General features: G+C 54.4%; 5 protein-coding genes across 5 annotated transcripts; 3 read left to right on the plus strand and 2 right to left on the minus strand.

Moving 5' to 3' along the window:
* Positions 1–4,380: 4,380 nt before the first annotated feature.
* COL26b_003936 (uncharacterized protein) lies at positions 4,381–6,605 on the plus strand (the record flags this gene model as incomplete). Its single annotated transcript, XM_053176821.1, has 2 exons — positions 4,381–4,405; positions 5,044–6,605. The coding sequence occupies 2 exons, from the start codon at positions 4,381–4,383 to the stop codon at positions 6,603–6,605; spliced, it is 1,587 nt and encodes a 528-aa protein (XP_053039143.1).
* Positions 6,606–12,058: 5,453 nt separating this feature from the next.
* On the plus strand, positions 12,059–13,217 carry COL26b_003937 (uncharacterized protein; the record flags this gene model as incomplete). Its single annotated transcript, XM_053176822.1, has 4 exons — positions 12,059–12,129; positions 12,312–12,395; positions 12,451–12,698; positions 12,748–13,217. The coding sequence occupies 4 exons, from the start codon at positions 12,059–12,061 to the stop codon at positions 13,215–13,217; spliced, it is 873 nt and encodes a 290-aa protein (XP_053039144.1).
* Positions 13,218–14,939: 1,722 nt separating this feature from the next.
* Positions 14,940–19,297, minus strand: COL26b_003938 (uncharacterized protein; the record flags this gene model as incomplete). The annotated part of the gene is made up of 2 exons (XM_053176823.1): positions 14,940–15,246; positions 15,312–19,297. 2 exons carry the CDS (start codon positions 19,295–19,297, stop codon positions 14,940–14,942), a joined length of 4,293 nt encoding a protein of 1,430 aa, XP_053039145.1.
* Positions 19,298–20,225: 928 nt separating this feature from the next.
* Positions 20,226–20,941, plus strand: COL26b_003939 (uncharacterized protein; the record flags this gene model as incomplete). The annotated part of the gene is made up of 2 exons (XM_053176824.1): positions 20,226–20,638; positions 20,698–20,941. The coding sequence occupies 2 exons, from the start codon at positions 20,226–20,228 to the stop codon at positions 20,939–20,941; spliced, it is 657 nt and encodes a 218-aa protein (XP_053039146.1).
* A 1,470-nt stretch (positions 20,942–22,411) lies between these two features.
* Positions 22,412–23,831, minus strand: COL26b_003940 (uncharacterized protein; the record flags this gene model as incomplete). Its single annotated transcript, XM_053176825.1, has 3 exons — positions 22,412–23,350; positions 23,404–23,598; positions 23,652–23,831. 3 exons carry the CDS (start codon positions 23,829–23,831, stop codon positions 22,412–22,414), a joined length of 1,314 nt encoding a protein of 437 aa, XP_053039147.1.
* Between the last annotated feature and the right edge of the window lie 473 nt (positions 23,832–24,304).

Here is a 24,304-nt window from a genome sequence, read left to right on the forward strand (position 1 = left end):
GGGGGGTCCCCCAGAACAAGGGGGGGTGTGGTCTGGCCGTTGACTGGCAGATGCAAGGCAGTCAGTTGAGCCTCTTGCCCAGCAAAAGCGCCCAAAGACGGCGGCTACCCCTGGTCTGTAACACACCTGAAGCATCTGTACCCGCCCCCAAAGCAGGAAGTCGCGTTCCAGACTGGGGACCCCCCCCCGCCATTACTCCGCGCTACTAACTGGCTGATTGGGACTGAGAGTCTTCGCCATCTGTGACAGTCTAACCATCTTGGAGTCGAACCCCCTGCAGTAGCACAACGCCCCACACTGGCCCTCTAGGTAGGTACCTATGCACGCAGTAGGCAGTAGGCAGTAGGCACTAATGTCACCGTGAGGAAACGACGACATGCCCTTCACCTTCATTTTCGACATGAAAAGAAACCGTTTAAACATGGGTGATATCCATGGGATACGGTATTGGCTTCACTGCAAATTTTAAGAAGAAGGAGGACACACTTGAAGACATGCCGCGAGTTTGCATTCTTCCGCCCCTCCCCTCCCCTCGTCGTCGTCGTCGTCCTCCTCCTCCTCCTCCTCCAACACCATCCACTTAAACTTCGACTTCGTTGGTGTCTGCCGTCATCCAACGCTTACACCATAGTATATTTCTCCGGCCATGTCCGGACAGCACCCCGGAAAGCGCATCTTGGCCGCGGTTGCAGTGCTGGCCCCTTCGCTCCCAGATCCACCTCGACAAGCGTCACACTCTCTGGAAATAGCATCACCTCACCCAGTCTGCGCTTTCTCGCCTCTTTCTCTCAAACAAGGGCGGGCCGTACGGATACCTGCAGTGCTCCGTCACCCATCCGCTCCCTTGCTTGTAGATCCGGAGAAGGCCTGCTGCTGCTTCCTCCTACACACCTATTTGCAACTCGCTCCCATTTCGGTCGTATGATACAATTGCCCACACTCTTTCCGCGAGGCGGCACCTATCAAACAGGAAACACCACGCAATTAACCCGCTCCTTGAAGCACCGCCGAGTCGGTCGCGGCGGGCCCCATTCACTGCGTGTCCATCCCCAATGCGCTTTGAGTGGAATGCGGATTCACATTTGCCTCGACATATGCCATCCTGCTTTCGGTCAACGCCCGCCGAACCTGCTTCACCTGATATTCTGAGGATGAACGCCAGAACAGGAAGATCGATGGTGAGGAGCGGTTCTCTTCTCTCGGCATTTGCGCGAGTTCGGCTATCCCCTCTCAAACTTTCGACGGTTGTACCCTCCCTCCATCGCTTGGCATGTCATCCATCGTAGTGGTTGCCCAGGACGCGCCAAATCATCTTGACGGCTTGTGATGGGTGTAGAATTGAGATGGTCGGTCCACTGGCAACCGGCTTCCACACAGTGAGACAATCCTCCACACACAGAATAATTCGCTTCCCATTCACGCACAAGACAGTGCCTCTAAACCAAGCAATATCCCCGTGGGCCCATGTGGAGGCATGCCCGCGGTTGTTTAAAAGCTCCTCGGCTGTCTGCTTCTTGTTGCCCCCCTCCCCCCAGTCTTCCCTACTCTACACCACTGCGTCAAACACCTAGGGGTAGCCACGTCGATCAACTGACATGCATCCGACCTCTGCACGGGTGACCCTTGAGTACGTGCCCCGACATCCCTACGGCCTCGCGACCTACTATTCGCTTAGCTTTTTCCTTCACAGATGCATCCGCCGTACGTTAGGGGACAAGCAACGGGATCGCAGCGTGGTCCTGTCTGGTTGGCGCGTCTCAAATATCGACACGAAAATGCACAACTTTCTAAACATGCTCAGTGCACAGCCCGAATCCCATCAGCACCACCAAGTCGCGCGGCCAATGGTTTTACATTCATCTCTTCGTCATCACGTCAAGCTCTATAGACGGTAGGCTTGCGAGAAGACAACTGTGCCTACGGTGTCGCCGATCAATTGGGATATCGTCCCCTGCTTATGCTGGCCGCAAAAGACTTGTATCAACAAGTACGGGCACCAGCTTGATGAGGGATACATGCAAACCTGACCAGATTACGAGGGATACTCCGTAGGCCGGCTCATACTCTAGCCGAGCAATCACACTGCAAAACAATAGTGGTGCACAATGTCAAGCCCGCTTATGTTTGTGCTATGTACCATGCCAGATCCGCGGATCATCAAACGATGGAGACAACCATAACCTGCGGTATGAAACCTGGCGAACAAACATTCTAGGGCATCGGGAAAGACATGACCGAACTGTTGCATTTCAGATTGTTTGTGAGGGCCGAACGACATACGACCGACGATGACAATGTCGAGCAACATTGCGCAGTTTGACGGCGCACTGGCTTCGTGGTGGAATGGCCGCAATTGGCTCTGGTGAAGGTGTGGCCAGCAAGATGTCTCTGAGACAACCGTCAGGATCGTTGGCGGACGGCACGCAGGATAGAAAGGACGAACTTGGCTATGGGGTAGAAAGTCAATCAAGACCAGCAGTCAATAAAGAGAACACGAGAACTGGAACATTCATCTTGGCTGCAGAAAACCGAAACGTCATACGCGTACTTGAACAGTGCTCCGCGTCTGTGTGCAGGAGTGCTCGAGGGTAGAGGATGAGTCGCAGATAGGGCCGTGGCAAGGGCTCAGTAAGGTTAACATTGCATAGCTAAAGGGTCCCGTCAGCCGAGGACACTAGACATGACTTTGTGTGCATTCATGCTAATGCCACCCCGGCCTAATGTGTCTAGTCTGGAAGAAGGGGGAGCAAAAACAAGACGGGACGTGAGTTTGTTTGCTCTGGACAATTCAGTCTAGACCGGGGCCCTGTCGTGTTTTGTTTTTACAGCCGTGAAGCCATATAATCAATTTCCGGCACCACAGACACATATAGTTGTGTGGTAAAACCATCGGGGGCTTGTGCACCACCCTTTTGCAGCAACCATCAATCAGAGGCAATCGGAGTGGAGGAAGCACTGAGAGGAGAGGAGAGGAGAGGAGAAAGACGTCGGCAAGGTTCAAGGGACCAATCAAGCGCTGGTTTTCCCGTCCTGTGAGTCGGTATGTTTGGCACATAGTCTGTTGAACAAGTGCCAAGTGGGCGCTCCGCTCTGGACACTAGGACTAGCACCGTTCCGAAACACCGGAGCTCGACCGGACAATTGGGACGGGACTCGGTAGCTGGGAGGGGCGCCGAAAGTCCCCGCGCGCTCCGGGCTGGCAGCACAGTTGAATTTCTTTGACGGCGGCGGCTAGGATCAGCCATGCAACGGGGCCGCCGGCTTCCGGTACCGAAGCGTGGGCCCAAGTGGGTTTGTCCCCGGTGATTATCTAAGCAACTAGGTCCGACTTTTAGTTCTCACCAGCCACACACCTCAGCCTCAAGTAAGGTACGGCGTAGGCAAGGGACCTTATTAGCTGTACGGATATGTGACAGGACAGCAGCAGCCGGCAGGGACTTGTCCCTTCCGTCCCGTCGCGCCGTTCGCTCGTGAGGAAATCACCGGCGTCCAAGGGTATCGCAACCCCTGAAAAGAACCAACAAACAACGGGCAATGGACCTGTTGGAACTCTCGCCCGGGGAGGAGAGAGCCACAGAGGTGCAGCAACGCTGCATCACACGGTGGGCCCTTGACGGAAAGAGTCCAACAGCAGCCCGACAGCGGTGATTAGCACCACAAACACGACGTTGGCAGCGAACAGCACCGGTCGCCAAGCGCTCGCTTCTGCGTCCTGTTCTGCAGCCTCCTCACGTCGTCCACCTCTGCTTGCCTACCTGGGTTTAGACAAAGACAAGAGAGTATCCGTACCTACCTCACCTACCTAGGTAGCGCCATACATACATCCAATACCTTACGACAGGGTCCGCATACATACATAGTAGCGTAGTGCGCAGCACAGAGCGCAACCCAACCCAACACGACGGCTAGTCGTACCAACTGCAGACTTCCGTCCCGGACTGAACTGCTGGGCTTCCTCCGGCCCATCTCGTCTCCCACGTTATGCGTACCCGACTGTACTGGATTAATTCTCATTTTCTCATTTTCTCTTTACTCATCTTTAGTTCCCCTTTTCACCCTGGCCGAAGCCGACATCAGTCTTCAACAAAACAGTTGATTGGCCTGAGACGAGACTCAACACACAAACCGAACGTGAAGCGAAGCGAACAGTCCATCTCTCATCTCACCCATCGAGCACAATCTCAACCCCGCTCGAGCTTGCTTTCTCCTCCCACCCTCTCTCCCTCTCCCTCTCTCTCTCACACACACACACTCCGCTGCCAGCGCCGACCACACTGTCTCTGCCTGGGGAGCCGTGCATCTTTCCCCCAAACTACTCTATCTGCGCCCGTCGTTCGTTATCCTCACACGGGGCAACTATTCTGAGACGTTCGCGACGTCATGTTTGGCACGTATCCCGCTTTGGGTGAGTCGACCTATTCAATTTGTCTAGCAACTGTACCTACGTTTTATATCATTGTCAAGCGACACCTCCAGCCACCACACCTGACCGTCATCGACAGCGCACCTGGCCATCCTCACCTCACTTGATCTTGCCCGCTCCGCTCCCGCTCCCGCTCCCGCTCCCGCTTCCATCATCTTCTTTTCGTCTCTTCTCCGATGGTCCTTTCAACATTGCAAAGCCTCGTGGCCTACACCCCTAGTCGTCCTACTACCACCCTACCTCTTTGACCCCCTTTAGTTTGATCCCTACCTTCGTGGTGCCTTCGATCACTCTACCAGTGCTTCACCTCTTCAACCTTAAGCCAAGCTGGCTGGCAGACTTGTTGCTCTGGGTTGCCTATCACCACACCGGAATCTTGTGCCTTCCGTGCCTGATCTGCTTCAATTGTTTGGCTCTGCCTCCCTGGCGGCCCGTCCGCGGAGCCACTTGGTCCGGCCGGCTGCATCCAGCTCCTGTCCACAGTCCCCGGAACCCATTCCTCCACCCTATCTGGTCCATTGACCAATCACACGATCATCCTCCTCACCTACCTTGCGCACTGGTTAAAGCTTCCGTCATGTTCCTACTCCAGAATCTCTTGTCTTAACAAGGCTTATTAGCAAACCTGCCAACCGCTGTCAAGGTTGATCCGAAAGACATCCCGCCTCCAACCCCGTTGAATTTGCCCACCAGCCGGCCTCAGCTACACGCTCCTTCGGCACCCTCGGGAGAGACGAAGCCATTGACCTCCGTCTTGCAAAATGTCTACCGCCCGGGAGATGTCACTTCCGCCATTTTTGATGCCCTTGGCATAAATCTCATCCCGGACGCCACTCCCGCAGATCTCATCCCAGACCCCACGTGTCTTGCTGATTTTGAGGCTTGGGATAAGCTAACCCCGGATGAGGCACGTGAGAAGAACGCAGAGACGCGTAAAGTCTTGAACAACGGCGTTCAGTCTCCCGGCTGTCAGACTTACCTGGACCGCAAGCGCGAGCTATCCCATGACAACGAGGTTGCTTTTCGAACCGTGAGGCGTATTCCTGCACCCAAGGGCCAGCAGCAAGCTCGCTTGGGCAACTCGTACGAGTTCTTTAGGTGCCTCGAAGCCTTCACGACGTACTGGGATGACACTTCTAAGCCTTTAAAGACCCCCGAGGAGACGGGCGCAAACAATGTTGTCGACGCAGACAAGACGCAGCGGGACAATTCACAAACCCCCGAATTGCCCCGCGTTATCCGCACTTCAGCTGGCTCGTCGATGCCAGGAGAGTATCGCCAAAGTCTCATCACAGCCTTTCTCAAGCTCGTTGCCTATGATTTCGGTTGCAACGTCTCGGCTCCCCGGACCGAACCCCGTCTGCATATCACGGCCGCTTCGCCGGCGTCCGACAAACGCCAGGCTGAGTCCCTGCCGGCGCCCAGAGTGTCCTACTTCGCATCCGGGTGCACTTTCATCTTCCGCACTCCGCGGACGCGTGATGCCGCCCGTCAAGGCATCATTGAGGGGCCACTCGCAGCCGTCTCTGCCCGCGCGACCACGTCTTTTGAGAACGATAACGACCAGACCATCGACTTGGCCCGCGAGCTTGTTGCCGCGCTGGTCACCGCTCAGCACCGTGCTCGTGAAGGCAAGACGGAGAAGCGGTTTGGCGAAGGCCAATGGTGGACGTCAAAATCTCGTTGGGGCGGTGGTGAAGGCGGCCCCATCGGTCGTGAGGTCGAGCGTGACGCCATCCAGGGAGATAAGGACAATGTCAACTCGGAATCCGGCCAGCCTCCCGCATCCAAGCGTCCGCGCAAGAACATGTCAATTTACGATAACTACCGCATGGTCAGGCCACCGTCGGCTAGCTGGGATAAGAAAACGCGCTACGAAGCCATTGGCAAGGTCCAGGGCACTGGCTACGATGATATTTTCGTCATCAGCTCTCTGTTCCACCACGTCAGCTTCTTGCGAGTTCGCGTCCCCGAGCGGCTGCTCGAGGTCCTCGAGGGCGCTGACGAGAACGATGTGCACCGCAGCTGGGGCCAGGTTGAAGTGCGCCGCACCCCTTGGTTCGACTTTTTCGTGCTCGAGGAACGTCTCAATGCCATGCGGCTTGTCTGGTCTCTGATGAACTGGCTAATGAGAAAGCCAGAGGATAACGCTGAGGAAGATGTCAAGATGGTCGATGCATAAGCACTTTAGTATCATTATGTGCAGGCAGCGTTTGGGCAGAGGCTTCTTTTGTCGGGCGGTGTAGATGCCATACACAGCCGTCATCCACTAGATGAGTTGTAACGGAAGATATGAATGGTCGCGTTTATGATCTTCGTGACCTTTCATTGGTGTGCCATAAACTTAGTATCAAAGGCGGCTATGATGCCTCCGAGATTTGAGCATGCATATGAAGCGGTTGTTGGTGCGAAAAGAGGAAAGAGGACTAAGGCTAAGGCTGGGCCACAGAGCCGACAGTCACTGGTTGTCATGAAGGCTCAACCCAGTGGGAACATGCCATTTGGCAAACATGGGCAACGCACCGTATATCTTGGTCATATCAGGCGTTGAGGTCAGATTTCGCAATGTATAGGTCCGCCCTTCGATATCGACATCGTTCACTCGCGGTCCTCTTTGAAACGTGTCTCTAGCATCGTCGGATGACTTCGGACGTTTCTCGTCAAGAACGCCGCCAACGAACCATTGGCTTGGCTCACCTCGCCTTGATAAAGTCCGTGCAGCCACTGAATAAAAGTGGACGCTCATGAGCATACTTTGCGAGAGCCAGCTTCGGTGTGTACGGCGTATGTGTTGCGCGTGCGCTTGTGTACGTTCGTACAAGGGTGCGAGAAGCGTGTTGCAACCATCACATGTAGAGTTTGAGTTTCTGTTTTGGCCAAGGGTTCCCTCGAGATACAATCGAGTTACGCGTAGAATAACTTGTTTGGACCAGGTTCCAGCACGTACTGTGGAGTATGTAATACTTCGTCGTGACCGGAAAACGCACACATCGATCGCCATCCATTTTGACTTTCCAAGCTTCGGCCAAAGCCCGTCTAGGCGCGCATATTGATCTACGATGCATCTGCAACCTGCGAGATAGCGATGCGGTCCGCAGGTCGTTCACTTGGTAGTTCAAGCAGACTTACTGCTGCGCGTTAGTTGCGTCGATGGTCACGGAGTGCGACAAAGCCCGATGATGCACTTCTGTCCAGGCCACTAAGCAAGAAGCCGTATGGCGGTTCTGCTAAGACAAAGATGTTCCCGGGCTATATTGAACGGGTTCGAGAACTTTCAGAATGTCTGATCCAACGCCATGGAATTGGCGTTGGTCGACAATGATGATTCGAGCTGGCCGACATTATTCCTTCTGTATGATCAAAAAAATGTGTAATATACGTGCGAGTTCCAGCTGGCTGCAATGAGTTGCTGTCGTGGAATCGGTGCGTGGCTCTCATGAACACCACGTCGTTCAGGAGATGCTGTGCACCATGCGATGAAGCCGGCTGGTGGCACACAATGCCTCGCAGTGGCTGGGAGGCTGAGATCGTCTCGGCAGAGCCTCTCACTCTGGAAGTGATACCGAACTTCAGAGCAACTGGGCAAGACAGCCGTAGATGGAAATTGGCCGACGCTTGCCAAGCCTTCCCCGAACATGTCTCGTTACTCGTTGTCTAAGAGCTGGCGTCGACACCTCGAAGACAACGCTCGACGGCGGGCAGGCTTGAGGTCCGGAAATAGAGGTGTTCCAAGCCACCTCCGCGAGAGTGCGACAAGCGACACTGGCTCGCAGGCGGACGAAAAGCGGGAGGATGCAAGGTTCCCGAGTAGGCGGGCCAGGGTCTAGGTGGCTTGACGATACGACGCGCGACCCGTCATAGGCTGGCACAACAGCCTCGCAAGTAGCTGTTCGATCATGTCGTTGGATGCCACAGAATGTGTGACGGTGACAGCCCAATGCCACGAGGCTTGGAGGCGCCAGGGCAGCATTCTCTGGACGTAGGGCGATGCATGCGGGTTGGAGACACGATGGTTTGGATGCACAACCTCGTTAGCTCGCACGGCCAGAGTCCCGGGAGGCTGGTAATGCTTTGGGTCAAGACGCCGAGAAGGTTCAACGGACATTGGCGGCGGTCTGGCGTGTGTTGTGGACTGCATAGTCTCTAGCTCTTCTCGTAAACCGAGAACTTCATATCCAATCAAATAAATATTCAGACGATGACGACAACGGCGGCCCGAGCTGCTCCAGCTGTTCGGAGACAAAATCGCGTGTCCTGTCTCCGCGTTGCCTTGCCAGAGGCCTTCAAGCCGAGAACTAACTAACCCTTGACGTCTCGTGTGCAATCAAGCAACATTCATTCTTCGCGAGCGGCTTGCTCCTCATTGCGTTTGCAGATGCTGAACACCGTCGTCGCGGCCAACGCCAGCGTAGAAACATGCATGGGCGGTCCACCTGAGATCTGTATGCGTTGTCTCGGACGGGATAATTGGAAACTTGAGCGCCGGTGGGTAGCATGGCGTACCGCAGCATCTTGGACCCCAACAACCCCAACGACGAAGCAGAGGAGTCCCCTGGGCTGGGCCAGGGGTTGGTGGTAAGGGATTGGCAATTGCTGCCATTAGCCAGATGCCTCCCGCCCCCAAGCAGTCAGGTACGCCACAATGATCGGCAATCCCGTGGCCATACCGCTTCGGGATCGGGGAAAATAGACTGCGTACCTCAAGCCTATCGACCACAGCATCGGATCTCTTGCAGCGCCTAGCGCAGAGGCTGTAGGGCCGACGGGAAGAAAATAAAAATAAAAATAACCGGTCCTAACGACATGAACGTGGGTGGCCTGTGGCATTTCGATAGATTGATTGCCTTGACAGTTTGGAGGGGGGCCTAATGGTTTGATCGAGACAGCAATAAGACCAAGTGATGTATCCGTACGCATGCAATGCTGGCAGCTCGGCGCTTGGTTTCTAGACTACGGACTCTCCGCGAAGAATTTGGCGACGCGATGTTTTCTGTGGATTGCTGACAAGGATTTGACGTCTAGTTTGGTGGGCCAGCAAGGCTGGTGACCAAGGCATGTTTGTCATGGCGGGAAGCAATGCGGCCGTCGACTGACACCTGGGTAGTAGGCGTCCAGCTTGAAGGTGCCCTCAGCAGGCCGAATGTTCAGGCCGTCAAGGGCAGAGATGATGGAAGAAGCGCGGGTTGACAGCGGCTGATTTCTCATGAGGCGGCCCCGTCTTTACTCGAAGTGGTTGTGGTTGTTCATCAGCCACGATTGATGGGCGCAGATACTTCCGCATCTGCTTTGAATTCTCAGCTGGACCGGGGAAAGGGTTCAGCAGCCCCAGGTGGGGAGCCGGGGCCAAGACTTGGGCTCAGGCTACCTTAAGGTACCTTACCTCAGGAAACTGGGTTCGAGACACAAGCGCGCCTGAGCAGATAACAAGTGAGACTGGACGGTTTGTTGTAGCAGGCGATGGAACAACTTCAAGGGTCTCAGGACACGGGAGGGAAAGGCGGCGCCCCGGTGGGCTGGAATACGGCGATGAATTCCATTCGGGCTCGGTGGAACCTTACGCCACGCCGCGCCATGCCATGCCATGTCATGCTGTACCATATCATACATATATCATACCGCAGACGCAGGCGTGGAGGCCCAGCAGAAGACGGGATGCGGCACTCACTGGAGCAGAGGTCGTGGGTTTGTCGCAACGGTTGCACGACCAACAACGCAGCGCGGTGCAGCAGGTGGCAGCGTGGCAGCTTTGATTTTGGTTTGCGGACCGGCCTAAAGAGGGCTAGCGCCTGTGGAACCCGCCTTTCTCTCGGCTCTCGCCGGGATGGGAAAAGGTCTTGGTACGGCCAAAGCGTATCCGTACGGACAGTCGACTTGTGTGTGCCTTACCACTGACTGCCGGTCTCTACCTCACAGATCGTGACCTGTACTGTGCAGTATGTACAACCTTTTCCTTCTCTTTTGGAGAAAAGTTGACTGCGACCTACGTTAGGCATCGTCATGGGGAAACACCAAGCAGGTACCTACCTTACATAATAGGTGCTTAGGTACTCGGACCCACCTCCGCTAGCAGATGCTCTTGGGCTTTGAGCCGTTCCTTCCGTCCAAATCCAATCGTGACTGCCTTGACAGCTTCGTCGGTAGGCACATGCCGTCCGCTTCCTCGGCGCCTGCGACAATTGCCCCAGCATTACGTAGACTTGTTAGCGGTTCGTCATTGTGTACCTACCGGTGCCAGTTTTCATCCCACCTTGCTTGCCATCTACCTTACATAAGGTACCTTACCTTGAGGTACGGTCTACACATGCCATAAGGTATTCGTGCATGAGGTGAAGATCCGTGGGCAGCCATCTGCTCAGTGTTGCCTTGAGTCCCCCACCTTGCTGCCCTGGCCTGGCCTTTCTTCGGTCGTCGTACACTTTGTTTCCCGCGCGTCAGCATCCCCCCCCCCGCCAAACAATTTATACAACCTTACCTAGGTAGCTCGACTACCACCCATCCATGGATACCTACCGCGCCAGCTTTGGAAAAAAGACCCTTCCTCTTCCTCCACCACCAGCACCACCTCACCGGCACGCCAGAGTCTGAGCCTGTGCTTGTACTTGTGCCTGTGTCTGTGTCTGTGTCTGCTTCTTCTGCCCGTGCCTGTGCCTTCGGCGGCTTGCCTTGACCTCTCGACGTCGGGTCTCTCTACTTCCTTCCGACCTCCATCACGTCGGGTTGCACATTCCTCACACTCCTCACTCTACATTCCACATTCTTCCACACATCATCACTGTCCACCAAACCGAATCCTGTCCTGCGCCCTCGCTTACCTCCTCGTCCGCGTCTTTTCTTCCACACACCACTGTGCAAGCTAACACTCTGCGTGCGTCGTCTTCTCTGTTGCCATTCGACAATCCCCCAGCTCGTCTCCCTCCCCGCCTCAGCTGCTGGAATACCACCAGTTTTTGCATCAACAGGCGCCTACCTCGACCGAATACGTCCTCCATCCCGATCCGTCCCTCTCGCAAGCCGACTCCCTCGACCGCCAGCCGAAGCATATCCAGCTAGCAATACCGCCTACCATCCAATCCACCCTTGCTGCATGACCCATCTCCCGCTTTAAGGTAGGCTTGTCAGCTAGTGCCCTTGCTGGCGCTATCAGAGAATACTCCCGTCGCCATAGCTCGAACCGTTTTCGCGCTCACCAACCGCTGACATTGGCCCCGTTGTCACTCGACTAGTCCCGAGACCCAAGCACGCGCATCTGCCTCCCGCACAACCTACCTTGTCCTCCTGCAACTTCCTCGCTCCCCCCCTCGCCGTCTCTCGATCGAAATCGTCGCACTTTCTATAAGATACTCTAATTCCCCGGTCCGGTTTGCTCTGTGCAGATCCTCGTCCAGAACACTTCGTCGAGCTTTCGTTCTTTAGACGCCTACCGGGCGGGCCGTCCGATCCAAACCTACCTAATCCAAGGACCATATCTCCAGGATGTCTGGGTATCCGGGTCACTACGGAGGATATCAAGGTGGTCCACCTCCTCAACAGCAATATGCGCCTCCGGGCGGTTACTACCCGTATGGCTCAAGAAATCTCCCTGCACACGCGTCCACGCTGACATCTTGTCGCAAAGCCCGCCCCAACAAGGCTACAATGCATACCCTCCCCAAGGGTCGGCGTACGGCTACCAACAGCCTTCTCCTCAACCATACGGATATAACCAAGTACGATTTAAAACTCTTCTCAGCCTCCTGCTTCGTCAACTGATATGCCGCTCAGCCTCCTCCTCCTCAGCAATATGGCGGCTACCCGCCTCAGCCCAATTACAACAACCGCCCTGGTAAGTCACGCAGAGCTCTGAAAGAGCTTTCGTCTCGTTACGAGCCGATGTGCTCATTTTCCACAGGGATGCCGACAGTGAACTCGAATGCGTACATGCATGGGAATCACAATGCTCCGCCGCCGCCGCCGAGTCAACCACAGGGATTCGGTCATGGTGCTCCTAATGGCTACAATTTCCAATATTCCAATTGCACTGGTCGGAGAAAGGCACTTCTGATTGGTATCAATTATTTTGGTCAACGTGGCCAGCTGCGTGGATGCATCAATGACGTGAAGAACATGTCAGCTTATCTTGTGGAACGATTCGGATACAAGCGAGAGGACATGGTCCTCCTGACAGACGATCAGCAGAACCCTATGAGCCAGCCGACGAAACAGAACCTGCTCAGAGCTATGCACTGGCTGGTGAAGGACGCGAGGCCGAATGACTCTCTTTTCTTCCACTATTCAGGTATACCGGGATACAGCACGAATGCTGTCTAAAATACTGACGCGCACAGGTCACGGCGGTCAAACCAAAGATCTCGACGGTGATGAGGACGACGGGTATGATGAGGTCATTTACCCCGTGGACTTCCGCCAGACCGGTCACATCACGGACGATGAGATGCACAGGATCATGGTGCAGCCGCTACAAGCTGGTGTGAGGCTCACAGCTATTTTCGATTCGTGTCACTCCGGTACTGCCCTCGACTTGCCGTACATTTACTCAACCCAGGGTATCCTCAAGGAGCCCAACTTGGCCAAGGAAGCCGGCCAAGGACTTCTTGGTGTTATTTCATCATACAGCCAAGGCGACCTTGGTGGCGTTGCAAGCAACATCATGGGCTTCTTCAAGAAGGCCACCACCGGAGAAGACGCCCACAATCGCGCAATGGCTACGAAGACATCTCCAGCAGATGTCGTCATGTTCTCGGGAAGCAAAGACGACCAGACCTCGTATGGCCCCCTTCTCTATTTCATCTTATGATACCCTTGCTTTTCTTTTTCTTTCTGTAATCTGGGCCACCTCGTCATCATAATCTTGCCGGGGTTGGCTCCTATGTTTGAATTCATGTTTCTCCGGGCGAGAAGGCAACAAGCGAATTGTACAAAGCGAGTAACTTCAGGTGGCTGTTTTTGTCCATATTTATGGGACCAGTGTAGCAGGCCAGCGATATCACCCACGCTCTAGAGCAAGGCGCAACCGTATTTGCGGTGCAGCATTGTGTCTAGGGCGACGAGTCACGTTCGGTCGTTTCTTGTACCTCAAGCCGCAAGTGTGGCAGGGAACCAATCTTGTCTCCTTTCCCTGTGCACCTGCAGGACGCGAACACTAATCTGTAACCTAGGGCCGATGCAACGATTGCTGCTCAAGCCACTGGCGCCATGTCTTGGGCCTTCATCACAGCTCTCAAGAAGAATCCCCAACAGAGCTACGTACAGCTTCTCAATAGCATTCGCGACGAACTTGCCACTCGTTATACGCAAAAGCCGCAGCTGTCTTGCAGTCACCCTCTGAGTATGCAATATCACGCACGTATCAAACACCCATGCTAACGCGGCACGAAAGACACCAATCTTCTGTTCGTCATGTAATATACCCCACGTAACGGCCGGTCCGCCCTATATATGTCATTGTTCCCTATTTCGGCCTCGAAAGACTATAATAAGGTTTGAAAGACGTGGTAGGTGGACACGGAGATCATAACGAAAAGAGAAAGGTTGGGCTGGCGAAAACTGTGGAACTCGGGGTATTCCGGGAAATGCTTTTGCTGTTGGCAACCTCGCTTGGTTGTTGCCCTTTGTGGTACAAGACACAGTTTATCCCTCCCTCATTCGGTGGCTTGTAAAAATGAATTTCACAAAAGCTGCTCGAGTTTTCAGAAGCGATGAAGCGCTTGCTGGCCATCATGCAAACCTACACTAAACTGTACGCTTCCTGCCATACCACCACCTCATCCCATCCGGACTCGATAGTGCGAAGAGAAGTGTGAGAATCTGGACCTGCTTAATCTGGAGCGAAGCTTGCACGCGGGACCGCATGTATGTCGGAATCCAGAAAACCAATTGTCTTAGGTATCTACGGTTGATGCAATCTGTCGTCCACCATGCCGCACTGTGAAACAGATAGAAAATAAGAAAGAGACAAACGAGTAAAACAACCAATCCAGACTCCCGTTTCTCCATTCCCTTACCAATCCAACCGACCCCGACTAACCAACAGGAAACCGTTTTTGATGCATTGCCAGCATTGCCCAGCGGGACAAATGAGAACGGTGATGGGTAGTAGTGAACAGCAAGCCAATAATCGTCCAGAGTTGTGTTGCCCATCAAACCCCCTAGCCACCTATCCTGTCTGTCCCCTTTAAGCTAGCCCGGCCCTTCTCCAAACCGCCATCATGGACAAATAGGGAAGGAGGGTCGCAAACCAAACTCCTTTTCGTTCGTTCGCTCCCGCTGCAACGTCAAGGGTCTGCAGCAATATGCAATACTACAGGGGGAAAAACACAACAACCAAAGAAAAACACCGTGCTAATGCGGATATGCGTGAAGGGATGCCCGATCATGCCGCTGCATCTTCAGCTCAGCTGCAACGCGGCCCAATAGAGAGAGCGAAAGAGAGAGGCACTATTGAGACAATCCCTTTTGAGGAGCACTTGTCGCCATTCCTCAACACCTTTCACAGGACCATCCGTGGGCAGAGTTTCCATCAGGCCTCGACGTGACCTGTTGACACCACCTTGAGCTGCTTCCTCCTCTTGGTCTTGCGCATCTCGTCGACGCAATCCGCCAGTTTACGGCGCGTGGCCTCGTGCTTGGCCCACTCGCGCGCAGAGATGCGCATCCGGGCAATGAAGCGCGCCATCGTCGCAACCGTCTTGAGCGTCGGTCGCCCGGGACCGGCGCCGCCGGTGGTGTCCTTCTTCGCGAGCGCCGAGGATGTCGGTGGCAGGGGTCGGCGGCTCCCAAGCAGGTCACACCGAATCTGCTCCAGTTCGCGCAGCTGAGCTTTGTTGCTGTAGTTTGACTGTCAGTATGGGAGACGAATGGCGTAACAGCTAGCAGATTAAGGGAAACGTACCATGCATTAGCAACATCGAGCTCCAGCTGCAAGAACTTCTTTGCGTATGCAGCATCCGCACGCAAGCTGACTTCCCGCTTCCACCGTGCCTGCATCCACTCCATCTGTAGGGTCATGCCGCGAAGCTCTTTGGTGTGCTTCGCATCCGCGTTCTCAGCTGCCCGGATGACAGTCTCCAGTGCCTCGTCCGTCTCTCTCATTCTCTCATCGATGAAGTGGACGTTGCGCTGGTCCTTGGCGTCTGAGGCAGCCTGAGACTTGAGGTCGCGGATATCCTTCTGCAACTTCTCAGCAGTTAGGCGGTAAGCTGCGCGTTCGCTGCGCGCCCTCTCTAGTTTGCGCCGGAGCGACGCCTCAGCGGCCATGAGGGTGTCAATGGTCTCCTGCTGCTGGATCACGTCGTGTTCCAGTGCATCAGCCTCTGACTGTGTCCTCCGGAGCATATTTTGGAGATCCTTGCGCTCGGAAGATGACATGTTGCCGACGTCACGGCGGCTATGACCGACGATTTGGCGATCCTGCTCAGCCCTCTCGAGCTTCTGCTTTAGTCTGCCCAAAGCTTTCTCGTGAAGGGCAGCGGCTTCTTCAGACTCCCGCTCCGCATCATCAAGAGCCTGCTCGAGGGAGAGCTTTTGATCTTCGAGTTCTTCAAGTTGGGTCTGGAAGTCTCGCTCGAGTTGTGTCGCCCTGCGTTCGGCGTCGCGTGCCTTTGTCTTCAGGTCGTGGATGGACTGCTGTGCCGAAGACAGTTGGTGGCGAAGTTCCACGACCTCGGACTTCCTAGTCGAGGGGCTTGATGACGCTGGTGACATTATCAGGCGGGACATTTCAGCATCGTGGGCTTTGCTCTCGAGCTCTGTGATTTGCTTCTTGAGGCCTCTGACGACGTCCTTGTGCGCTGCCTCACGTTGAAGGTATTCCCTCTCCTTCTGCCGCGCCGTTGAAAGATCGCGGCGGATGAGGGATATTTCGCTGTTACCTTCACCCGAGTTGTTGGCGGGCAGTTGCTGTGTCATCGCCAACTGATCCTCGTAATCCTTGATACGGCGCTCAAGTTCGCGGATGGTGCGTCTTGTAGCAGCGGATTCATGACCCTCCGACGAAGAGACTTCCCGGAGCTTGACCTGGAGTTGACGAATCTCCTGGTTGAGACGATCCTCCTCTTCGGCAGCCTTCTCGATCTCCTCTTCGAGAGACTTCTCGGCCAGCTGCATCTGGTCTATCAAGATCTTATTCTCATCCTTGAGTCTTCGCACCTCGTTGTCCAGCTTCATCTTGGCTGTCCTCAGGTCCAGTCGCTCCCGATCGACGCGTAATGTCTCCTCGCCGTTGTTGTGCATGCGTTTCATCTCACTTTCGACCTCGTCTCGTTCTGCTTGTGCCTCGGCCAAAGAGCTTCGCAAAGAATGCATCTTGAGGTTGAGATTTGCAAGTTGATCCTGGAGTGTCTGCTTCTCGCGAGAAACCTTGGTTGCCTGGGCAGTTGAGTCCAAAAGCTGTTTCTGCATTTGATCTTGGAGGGATTCCTTCTCCCCATTCAACTTGGACACGAGAGAGGTTGCTTCGTCAAGCTGCGCTCGGAGGCGGTCTATTGTCTGGTTGGACTTCGTAGCGTTTTCCTGTTCAGTCGATGCTGAGCCTCGAGCTAGATCTGCTGAACGGCGAAGCTCATCCAGTTGTTGATTCAGCGCATCGCATTCTTTCCTAGCCGCCTCAAGTTCCTCCCGAGAGTGCTCGGATTCCTCGTCGAGAGTTGTCTGCAAGACTTCGACCTCGTCCTCCAGTGCCTCGACTCTCTCTGTCTGCGCTTGGTAGTCGAGCTGCGTTTGACGGAGTTCGTCCTGAACTTGGGAGAGCTCGTTGCGCAGGTCCGTGAGCATGGCTTGCCGTGTCTCGAGGTTTTGCTGGAGATCATCGATTTGTCGGCTTAGAGATGCCTGCTCGTCTTTGTGGCGCTGGGCTTCGCTCTCAAGAGCTTCCTGTAATCTTGATTCCTTTGACGACAGGTTACCCTCTGCTTCGCGCAACTTTTCGATAGTTCGCTCTAGCCCGGCCGCCTTTTCTTCCGCCCGTTTTCGTCCAGACTCCAGCGTTTGACGGTCAGTCTCCCATTTTTCACTATCATTATCGTAAAGGTTATCTTTCTCGCGAATCTCGGCTTGTAGATCGGAGATCTCGTCGTTGAGACGGTCGATCTCGCCCCTGTACTGACTGCGAATGTCACGTTCAATCTCCAAGGCGTGGTCTCTCTCCTGAGCGAGGCTCTCTTCCAGTTCGTCAACAGACTGCTGAAGGCGTTCCACGTCGCGTTGCAAAGACCTTGACTCGTTTGTCAATGCCTCGTGCCGAGTCTGCAACAGGTTCTTTTCGTCCAACGTTTGTTGCAATTCGCTCCGAAGGTCCTCCACCTGATTGAGTAATGACTGGTGCTCCCGGTCGGAAAGTGCTCGCTCCTGGCGGCCCTCCTGAGCGGCTGCCTTCAGTTCATCTTTCTCTCTGGTCATATCAGAAAGCTGCTTCTCGATCCTTCCAAGTTGTGATTGGTTTTCTCGGTCTGCAGCTTCGCGTTCGCGGAGACTTTCTTTGGCGGCGGCCTTGAGGCTGTCATTCTCCTTGACGACGTCGGATAGTTGCTTCTCAAGGTCCGCGAACCTCGTGTCTGCTTCTTCCAGCTCAGCCTGTAACCGCAGAAGCTTCTCTTCTTTCTGGCGGGAAAGGCCCTTGGTCATGACAGATTTGTTCGCCAATTCCTCCTGAAGCTCATCGAGGTCGCCCTTGGCCTGCTCCTTGTCCGCAATGGCCTGATTCAGCTTGCCCTTCATTTCGTCGACTTGCTCCTCCAATCGGCGCACGTTCGTTTCCAGGTCGTCAATGGTATCTCTAGCATCATCCAAATCGTCCTTAGATTGCGCACTCTGCTCAAGCTCAATCATCCGCCGTTGTGTATCCTTCATCTTGTCTTCCATGTCCACCAACTTGGACCTGAGATCGTCAATTTCGTCTTCATGATCGCCGATGATGCGGTCCTTCTCGCGGATCTCGGCCTCAAGATCGCCAACCTCGTCCTGAAGTTTGTCCACTTGGCCTTGGTCTTGTTGATCCCGATCCAGTTGGCGTTGCATGTCGTCAAGGTCGGCTTCCCTGTCCTCCAAAGCTCGTTGCAGGCGCTCAATTTCGGCCAGCTGCTTTTGATCCGCATACTTCTTTTTGGCCTTCTCCTGCAGCTCCATCATTTGTTGACGGTAACTCTCAAGGTCCTTTTCCGCCGAAGTCAGATGCTTTTTGTACTTGTGGAGCTCCCTCTGCATTGTCACTTTGTCGACCTTGAGATCCGTGTTCTCCTTCAGAGCGGCCTCGCTAAACCCGGGGCCGGCCTTCCGCAGAGCCTCCTCGAGGAAGTGAATCTTCAACTTAAGGCCAAAGTTTTCCTTTTCGATCTTATCGATGACGTTCTCCTGCTCTCGTAGCGAGAGTTGATTACCATCCTGCAACGGGCCTTTGCCATCTCGACGTGGTAATACGACTAGCGGTGTAGATGTCGTGCTTGTACTATCGACTTCGGGGAGCGGTGTGCGGTCCGCAAAAGAACGGGAGTGGTACATGGAGGTGTCGATATTGGGAATTGGCGTCATGTCTCCATCGAGCTGATCGAGTGCAGGTGTGTTGGGCACGGCGCCGTTCTCCTTGCCGAAGCCGCGGCGCGCGCTATTTCTTGTTGCAGACTTGAGCATTGGGGTGAACTCTGCCCCTCCCAGCCCTGCAGGCAGGTTCTTTCGGTCCATGAAGGGAGCGCGACCCCGCGGGGTGCGAAGGTTGATGCCGCCAGAACGGCCATTGCGCAATTGCTGGAGCAAGTTGTTGTTGCCTTTTGCCGGTGACTGGAAGGAGGCTTCTTGCGAAATATCGAAGTCTGGCTGTCTGAGATATGTCGCGTCGCCAACGTTTGTGCGCGGCGTGTCGAGGCCGTCGACGCCAGGTTGGACCATCTCGACCGCGTTCGACTAACAGAGGGGTGAATGGATGCGCGAGTTAGAAATGTGGTCTCGTGGTAGTGAACATGGCACTAATTTGGGGGGCCGAATGTAGGAGGTCTGAAGAGCAGGCGCTGATGCAAAACAAAGCAAGCAGGAAATCGAAGCGACGTAGAGCAGTAACTGCGCGATAAGAGCAATGCCTGGATCGTGATAATTAGAGCCCGGTCAGTCGCGGTGTTGAAAGTGGGATTCGAGGTGTACCCTGGACCCAAGGGTTCGCGGTCATCGGGTTGGCGCGTTGTTGTTTACTGGATACCTGTTTGGGAATAGCGCGGGCACACCTCACTTTGCTGGGGACGCCCGGGCACGGTTTTTTCCCTCCAGCCTTTGTGCCCAATGTGAGTTGCTTTCGGCCCACACTCAGCCAATCACAGTACCTATGCTTGCCTCCCCGCAGCGCATGCTCAATGAGTGTGGTAGGTAGGTACCTAGTGCCCCACACAGTAAGCTGGATCCACCCTTTTCTTTTTTTCCCCTTCCATGGTGACGGCCGACGTCAACGGAAGAGCAGCGACGTGGAGTGCCCTGTGTGTGGCGGGCAGCTTATGCGACCGCCACAGCTTGAGACACTTGAGGTGGGAAAGAGACTTTTATTTGTGATGCAACCACTCAGCCGGGAGCGGCATTCCAAAGTCAACTTCTTCACCAATGTCGCTTCCCAAGCCACCGTTGCACAGGACTTTTAATACGAACAACCTGGCCTTTAACTCACCCTCCTCGAAACCGGGGACGTTCAGCTTACGCCTGCACCTTCCCTTGCCATACACGGGCGCTGGTATAAGTCTTGCAGACTCCGCCGCATTCACTGCCGTCATCCGTTCCGATCTTCGGGTTTCCGACGGTGAGGCATTGTGTGTGGCCCCTGGCCCCTCCCGCCGCCATGCTCTCTCTCGCCCAGGTCCCGGATGAGATACTTCTCCAGATCCTTCACTACGTCTCAGCAGAGGACACCCTGCTCTCTGTTCACCCTTTATCAAGACGCTTACACCACCTCGCCAACGAGCCTATCCTATGGCGATACTACTGTCTGCACTCATTCAAGTATTGGCACCCGGAACATCAGTTTCGCGACAAATTACTAGAGCCGGCCTCAAAGGTATCCTGGAAGCGTCTTTTTCTCTGCCGTATACGACGTAACGCTAGAGTTGCCAGCCTCTTCGACGGGGTTCTGGCAACTAAGCATGGCCGGGTTAAGAAATTTGAAGAGATATGCCTGCTGGGTCTCGATGCGAAAGACTTCCTCTTAAATCAAGCACAGACGCCTGAGCTGGCCGAAGATGTCTTATCTCGGAGGTATGCGACACGTGCGAGTTTGACGTTGGATTGCTGTTGGCTGACTTAATCGGCATCAGGTACTTTAGCAACGCAATGCTCGCCAGCATTCGCCGCGGCGTCGCCATTCAAATATGGGACAGCTTACGGAGTTCGGAAGCAGAAGAGGCATGGAGAACCAACCAGACCCCAAGAGTCGTCCCTCGCAGGCTGGAGCGTGCCCTGGCTGCGTTTGACATGTTTGTCCTCCCCGATGACGTTGGTGACGTTGACGATGTAAAGCTCACCCCTGCGCCTTCGTGGCTGCTGGCTGACAGATCATAGGTTTCTAAAACACTGAATGTGCTGGCAGATGAGTTCATCACCGACCACCCTGACTTCGGCGGCATGTGCATCCGCGATCAGGCATTGGCATTGAATAGATGGCTAAGATCAAAGAATTTGACCGGTATGAGCAATCCGGAAACAAATTACCGCAATTTGCGAAACTGCCTCATCGGACATGCGCTGCGCGATGAGGCTCATCAATCACTACCTATGGTGTCGGCCGCCATCTTCTGCTGCATTGGGGAGAGAATAGGCATCAACGCTCACTGCTGCGCTCTCCCGGGACATGTGCTCGTAATGGTGTTTGCCACCAAAGATACAGGACTTGACGGGTCTACATTGACAAATACCCAGAAGCCGCTTGAGAGAATGTATCTGGACCCGTATGGGGGCGACGAAGAGTTCAGCAAAGAGACTCTTCGGCACTTTATATCTCAGGTGGGATGGCGTAGCCTAGATGTCGACACAATGGCGCCCGCAGCCGTGTCGACAATGATCGGGCGGTTGGCTCACAATATTCGGCATACAAATCTCGTCATGACTTCCCAAGATGTTTCAATTGAGAGACTCGCCGGGCTAAGGACCGGTACACCTCTTCAGAACATGGAGTTATCTGTGTACGCCGCTGCATGGGCAACAACACTGCTCGATCCAGGAGCGTTTGTTGACGTTACGTCGCATTTCGCACTGCGTTTCAACTCCTTGAGGTTTGATGATGCTTGGCTGGTTGAAAAGATCTATTTCAATCGTCCTCAGCCCCATGGAGATGTCTTCCTGGCCGCGCCTAACCCGGAGTATATACTTCGACTTATAAGACGGGCTGATGAGCAGCGGCCCGTACTCCGCGAACCCCAGAATCACATGGAATACCAAATTGGACATGTCGTCAGACACGGCAGGTATGGGTTTGTGGCAGTCGTCATCGACGGAGAGGTGCCGCCTTCAGGGTCAATTCTCTACTATAGGCTGTTGTGAGTTTCCTCCTAAACCTTTGGAGTGGAGAGTGATGCGCCAAGACTAACACCCAAGAAGAACACCTCCGAACATGCAGGGAACCTTTTCCCTTGTTAAAGCCTCAAGTCTCGAGCTTATCCGGGATCCAGACGAGGCGGCAGGCGCCATGTTTACAGACACAGGACTCTTTTTCAAGAGGTTTGATCGGAAAAGCTGCAGGTTCATTCCATCGAATGATGAGATGGTCTACACGCCACTGTGATGAGTGGGATCAATGTCCTCAGGCTAGCACATCGTCCGAATTGAAGCAATGCAAACTTTTCAGCCGTCATTGCTCCCATATGTCTTAGACTATAGAAGGGGTGCCTCACTGGATGCTCTTGTGTTCTGGATAGACATAGCTCTATCCAGCGCATCCATCTGTATACTTTGCCCACAAACCAAACGCCAACGCAGTGCAGACTTTCCCTCAATCCTCGTGAACTCCCAACTCCTCAGTCGCGCCCCAAAAAATCACAGATTAGCAGCCCAGTCGGCGAGAACTCCATGGTCCGCAAGCTTTTGCACCCATTGGTGGATCGCTAGCGTGTGATCCTTCTGCCGTCCATGTACGCGATCTTCGTCTTCCTTCATGAAGGCGATCTCCCCGTTATATTCCCCCATCAAAGACTTCTGCTCCGTAACCAAATCACTATAGACCTCGAAAATCTCCATTGCTTCCATAGAAGGGTTGCTGAGCTTCCTCTCCGAAATTGGATCCATGGCTGCTCGTTCGATATCTTCTCGCTCGATCCCAAACCCAGCAAGACGATCTTTTTCGTCAGCCCCCAATGGTTGGTCGTTGCCAGCAACTAAAGTCTCCCATTCGTCGAAGTGTTTGGTGCGACTGTTAAGTACTTCAAATGACCGAATTGTGCTCGCAAGTTTCCCAGATATGGTGGCGAGTGGATTCTTGCAGAGGGCCAGGAGGTTGAAAGAGAGTGCGCTTTCTTCGAACTGAAGCATGCGCGCCTGGATGTTGGGACGAACCAGGTTTGTCCAGTGGACGCCGTCTTCCAGTGGTCCAAGACATACCGGTCGAGTTTTGAGGCCGTCAAGCTCCCACACCGAGCCATTAGCTGGGACGTAGGCGATGAAGTGGTATCCCGATTCGGAGTTGACCTTCTGCTTCTTTGTCTTCCTGGCCTTGGCCGGCCCTCTGCGCTGCTTTTTCTTCGACTCGGTGGCTTCGTTTTCGAGAAAAAGATCTGCATTCAGGTGGTCCATTCTGCGGGTGAAAGAGTTATGTACAGAGCGTATGAACGTGTTGGAGCTGAGGGCATGGCCGCGCAGCGGTGTGCTGAGATGACTTGTGGCGTCCTTGAACTCCTGAAGCTTCGTGCCGAGGTCGACCCCGGCGCTGTTCATCAGGATGTTGGTCAGGGCAACCGTGGCACACGCATTGTCCGTCGTCTAAGAAAACGGTCAGTCAAACACTGGGCAAAGGCAAGATCTTGAGCACAAACCTGATTGGCGAACCATAGATCTCGCCCGTCAACCACTTCGTCGTCCTCGTAATTCTCCGAGAAGTATTGATATAGAAATATGAACCCATACACGGGCTGGGGCATAGTCGCGACGTAGTCTTCGTCAACGGAAAAGACCTCTTGGACCTTCACATCTTTCACGCCCATCTCTCGGATAATGGCGTTGAAGAACGCCTATGCTGAAAGGTCAGGTCTTACACTGCACGCAGAGAAAACAAGATACGCACCGGTTCCGACTCCACCTCGCACCAGCCTTCCCACTCCTGAAGCTCGTCTTTGCTGATGGGTTCCAATGCTTCCTGGAGTAAGATGTTCGATTGCCTAGCTTCTCGAGTTGCGACGGCGCTCGTTGCAGCAGCGGCGGCTTCTGTTGCCTTTCGCTTAGGGTTTCGCCGGGAATGACCCATCGCTGATTCTTCCATTGCCCCGTTTGGCAACTCTTTCCGTTTTCTGGTGTCGGCGCCTGGCGTGTCGAGAATATGTAGGTCAGCCAGAGCAGGGTCGACCGCTACCCCTGGACTGGTCCCAATGTTAAAGATGTCACGCTCAACTGCCGGAGAAACATCATCGTCAGAGTTTGACCGGGAAAGCTTTTGCCCGTTCTCAACTGCGACTGGTTCCGCCTTGCGGCTTCGCAGGTGTATCCGGCCCCTGTTGGGACGACCCGTTCCTAACATTGTGACGACCGGTCGAGGTATCGAGATGTAGTTAATAGAGAGCTGAGGATGCAGGAGAATGAAAAGAGGATCCTATGAATGGAAATGTGGCCAGCCCAGAAGCAATTGTGGCAAGACGGCCATATGGCGCCGGGTCGATATCGATGTGGCAGGCAAAAAGGGAAGGTGTAAAACCCCTCGACAACGCGAATGATGACGTCAAA

This window comes from Colletotrichum chrysophilum (genome assembly GCF_026319265.1).
Source record: "Colletotrichum chrysophilum strain AFK26 chromosome Unknown scaffold_23, whole genome shotgun sequence".
NCBI classification, from domain to species: domain Eukaryota; kingdom Fungi; phylum Ascomycota; class Sordariomycetes; order Glomerellales; family Glomerellaceae; genus Colletotrichum; species Colletotrichum chrysophilum.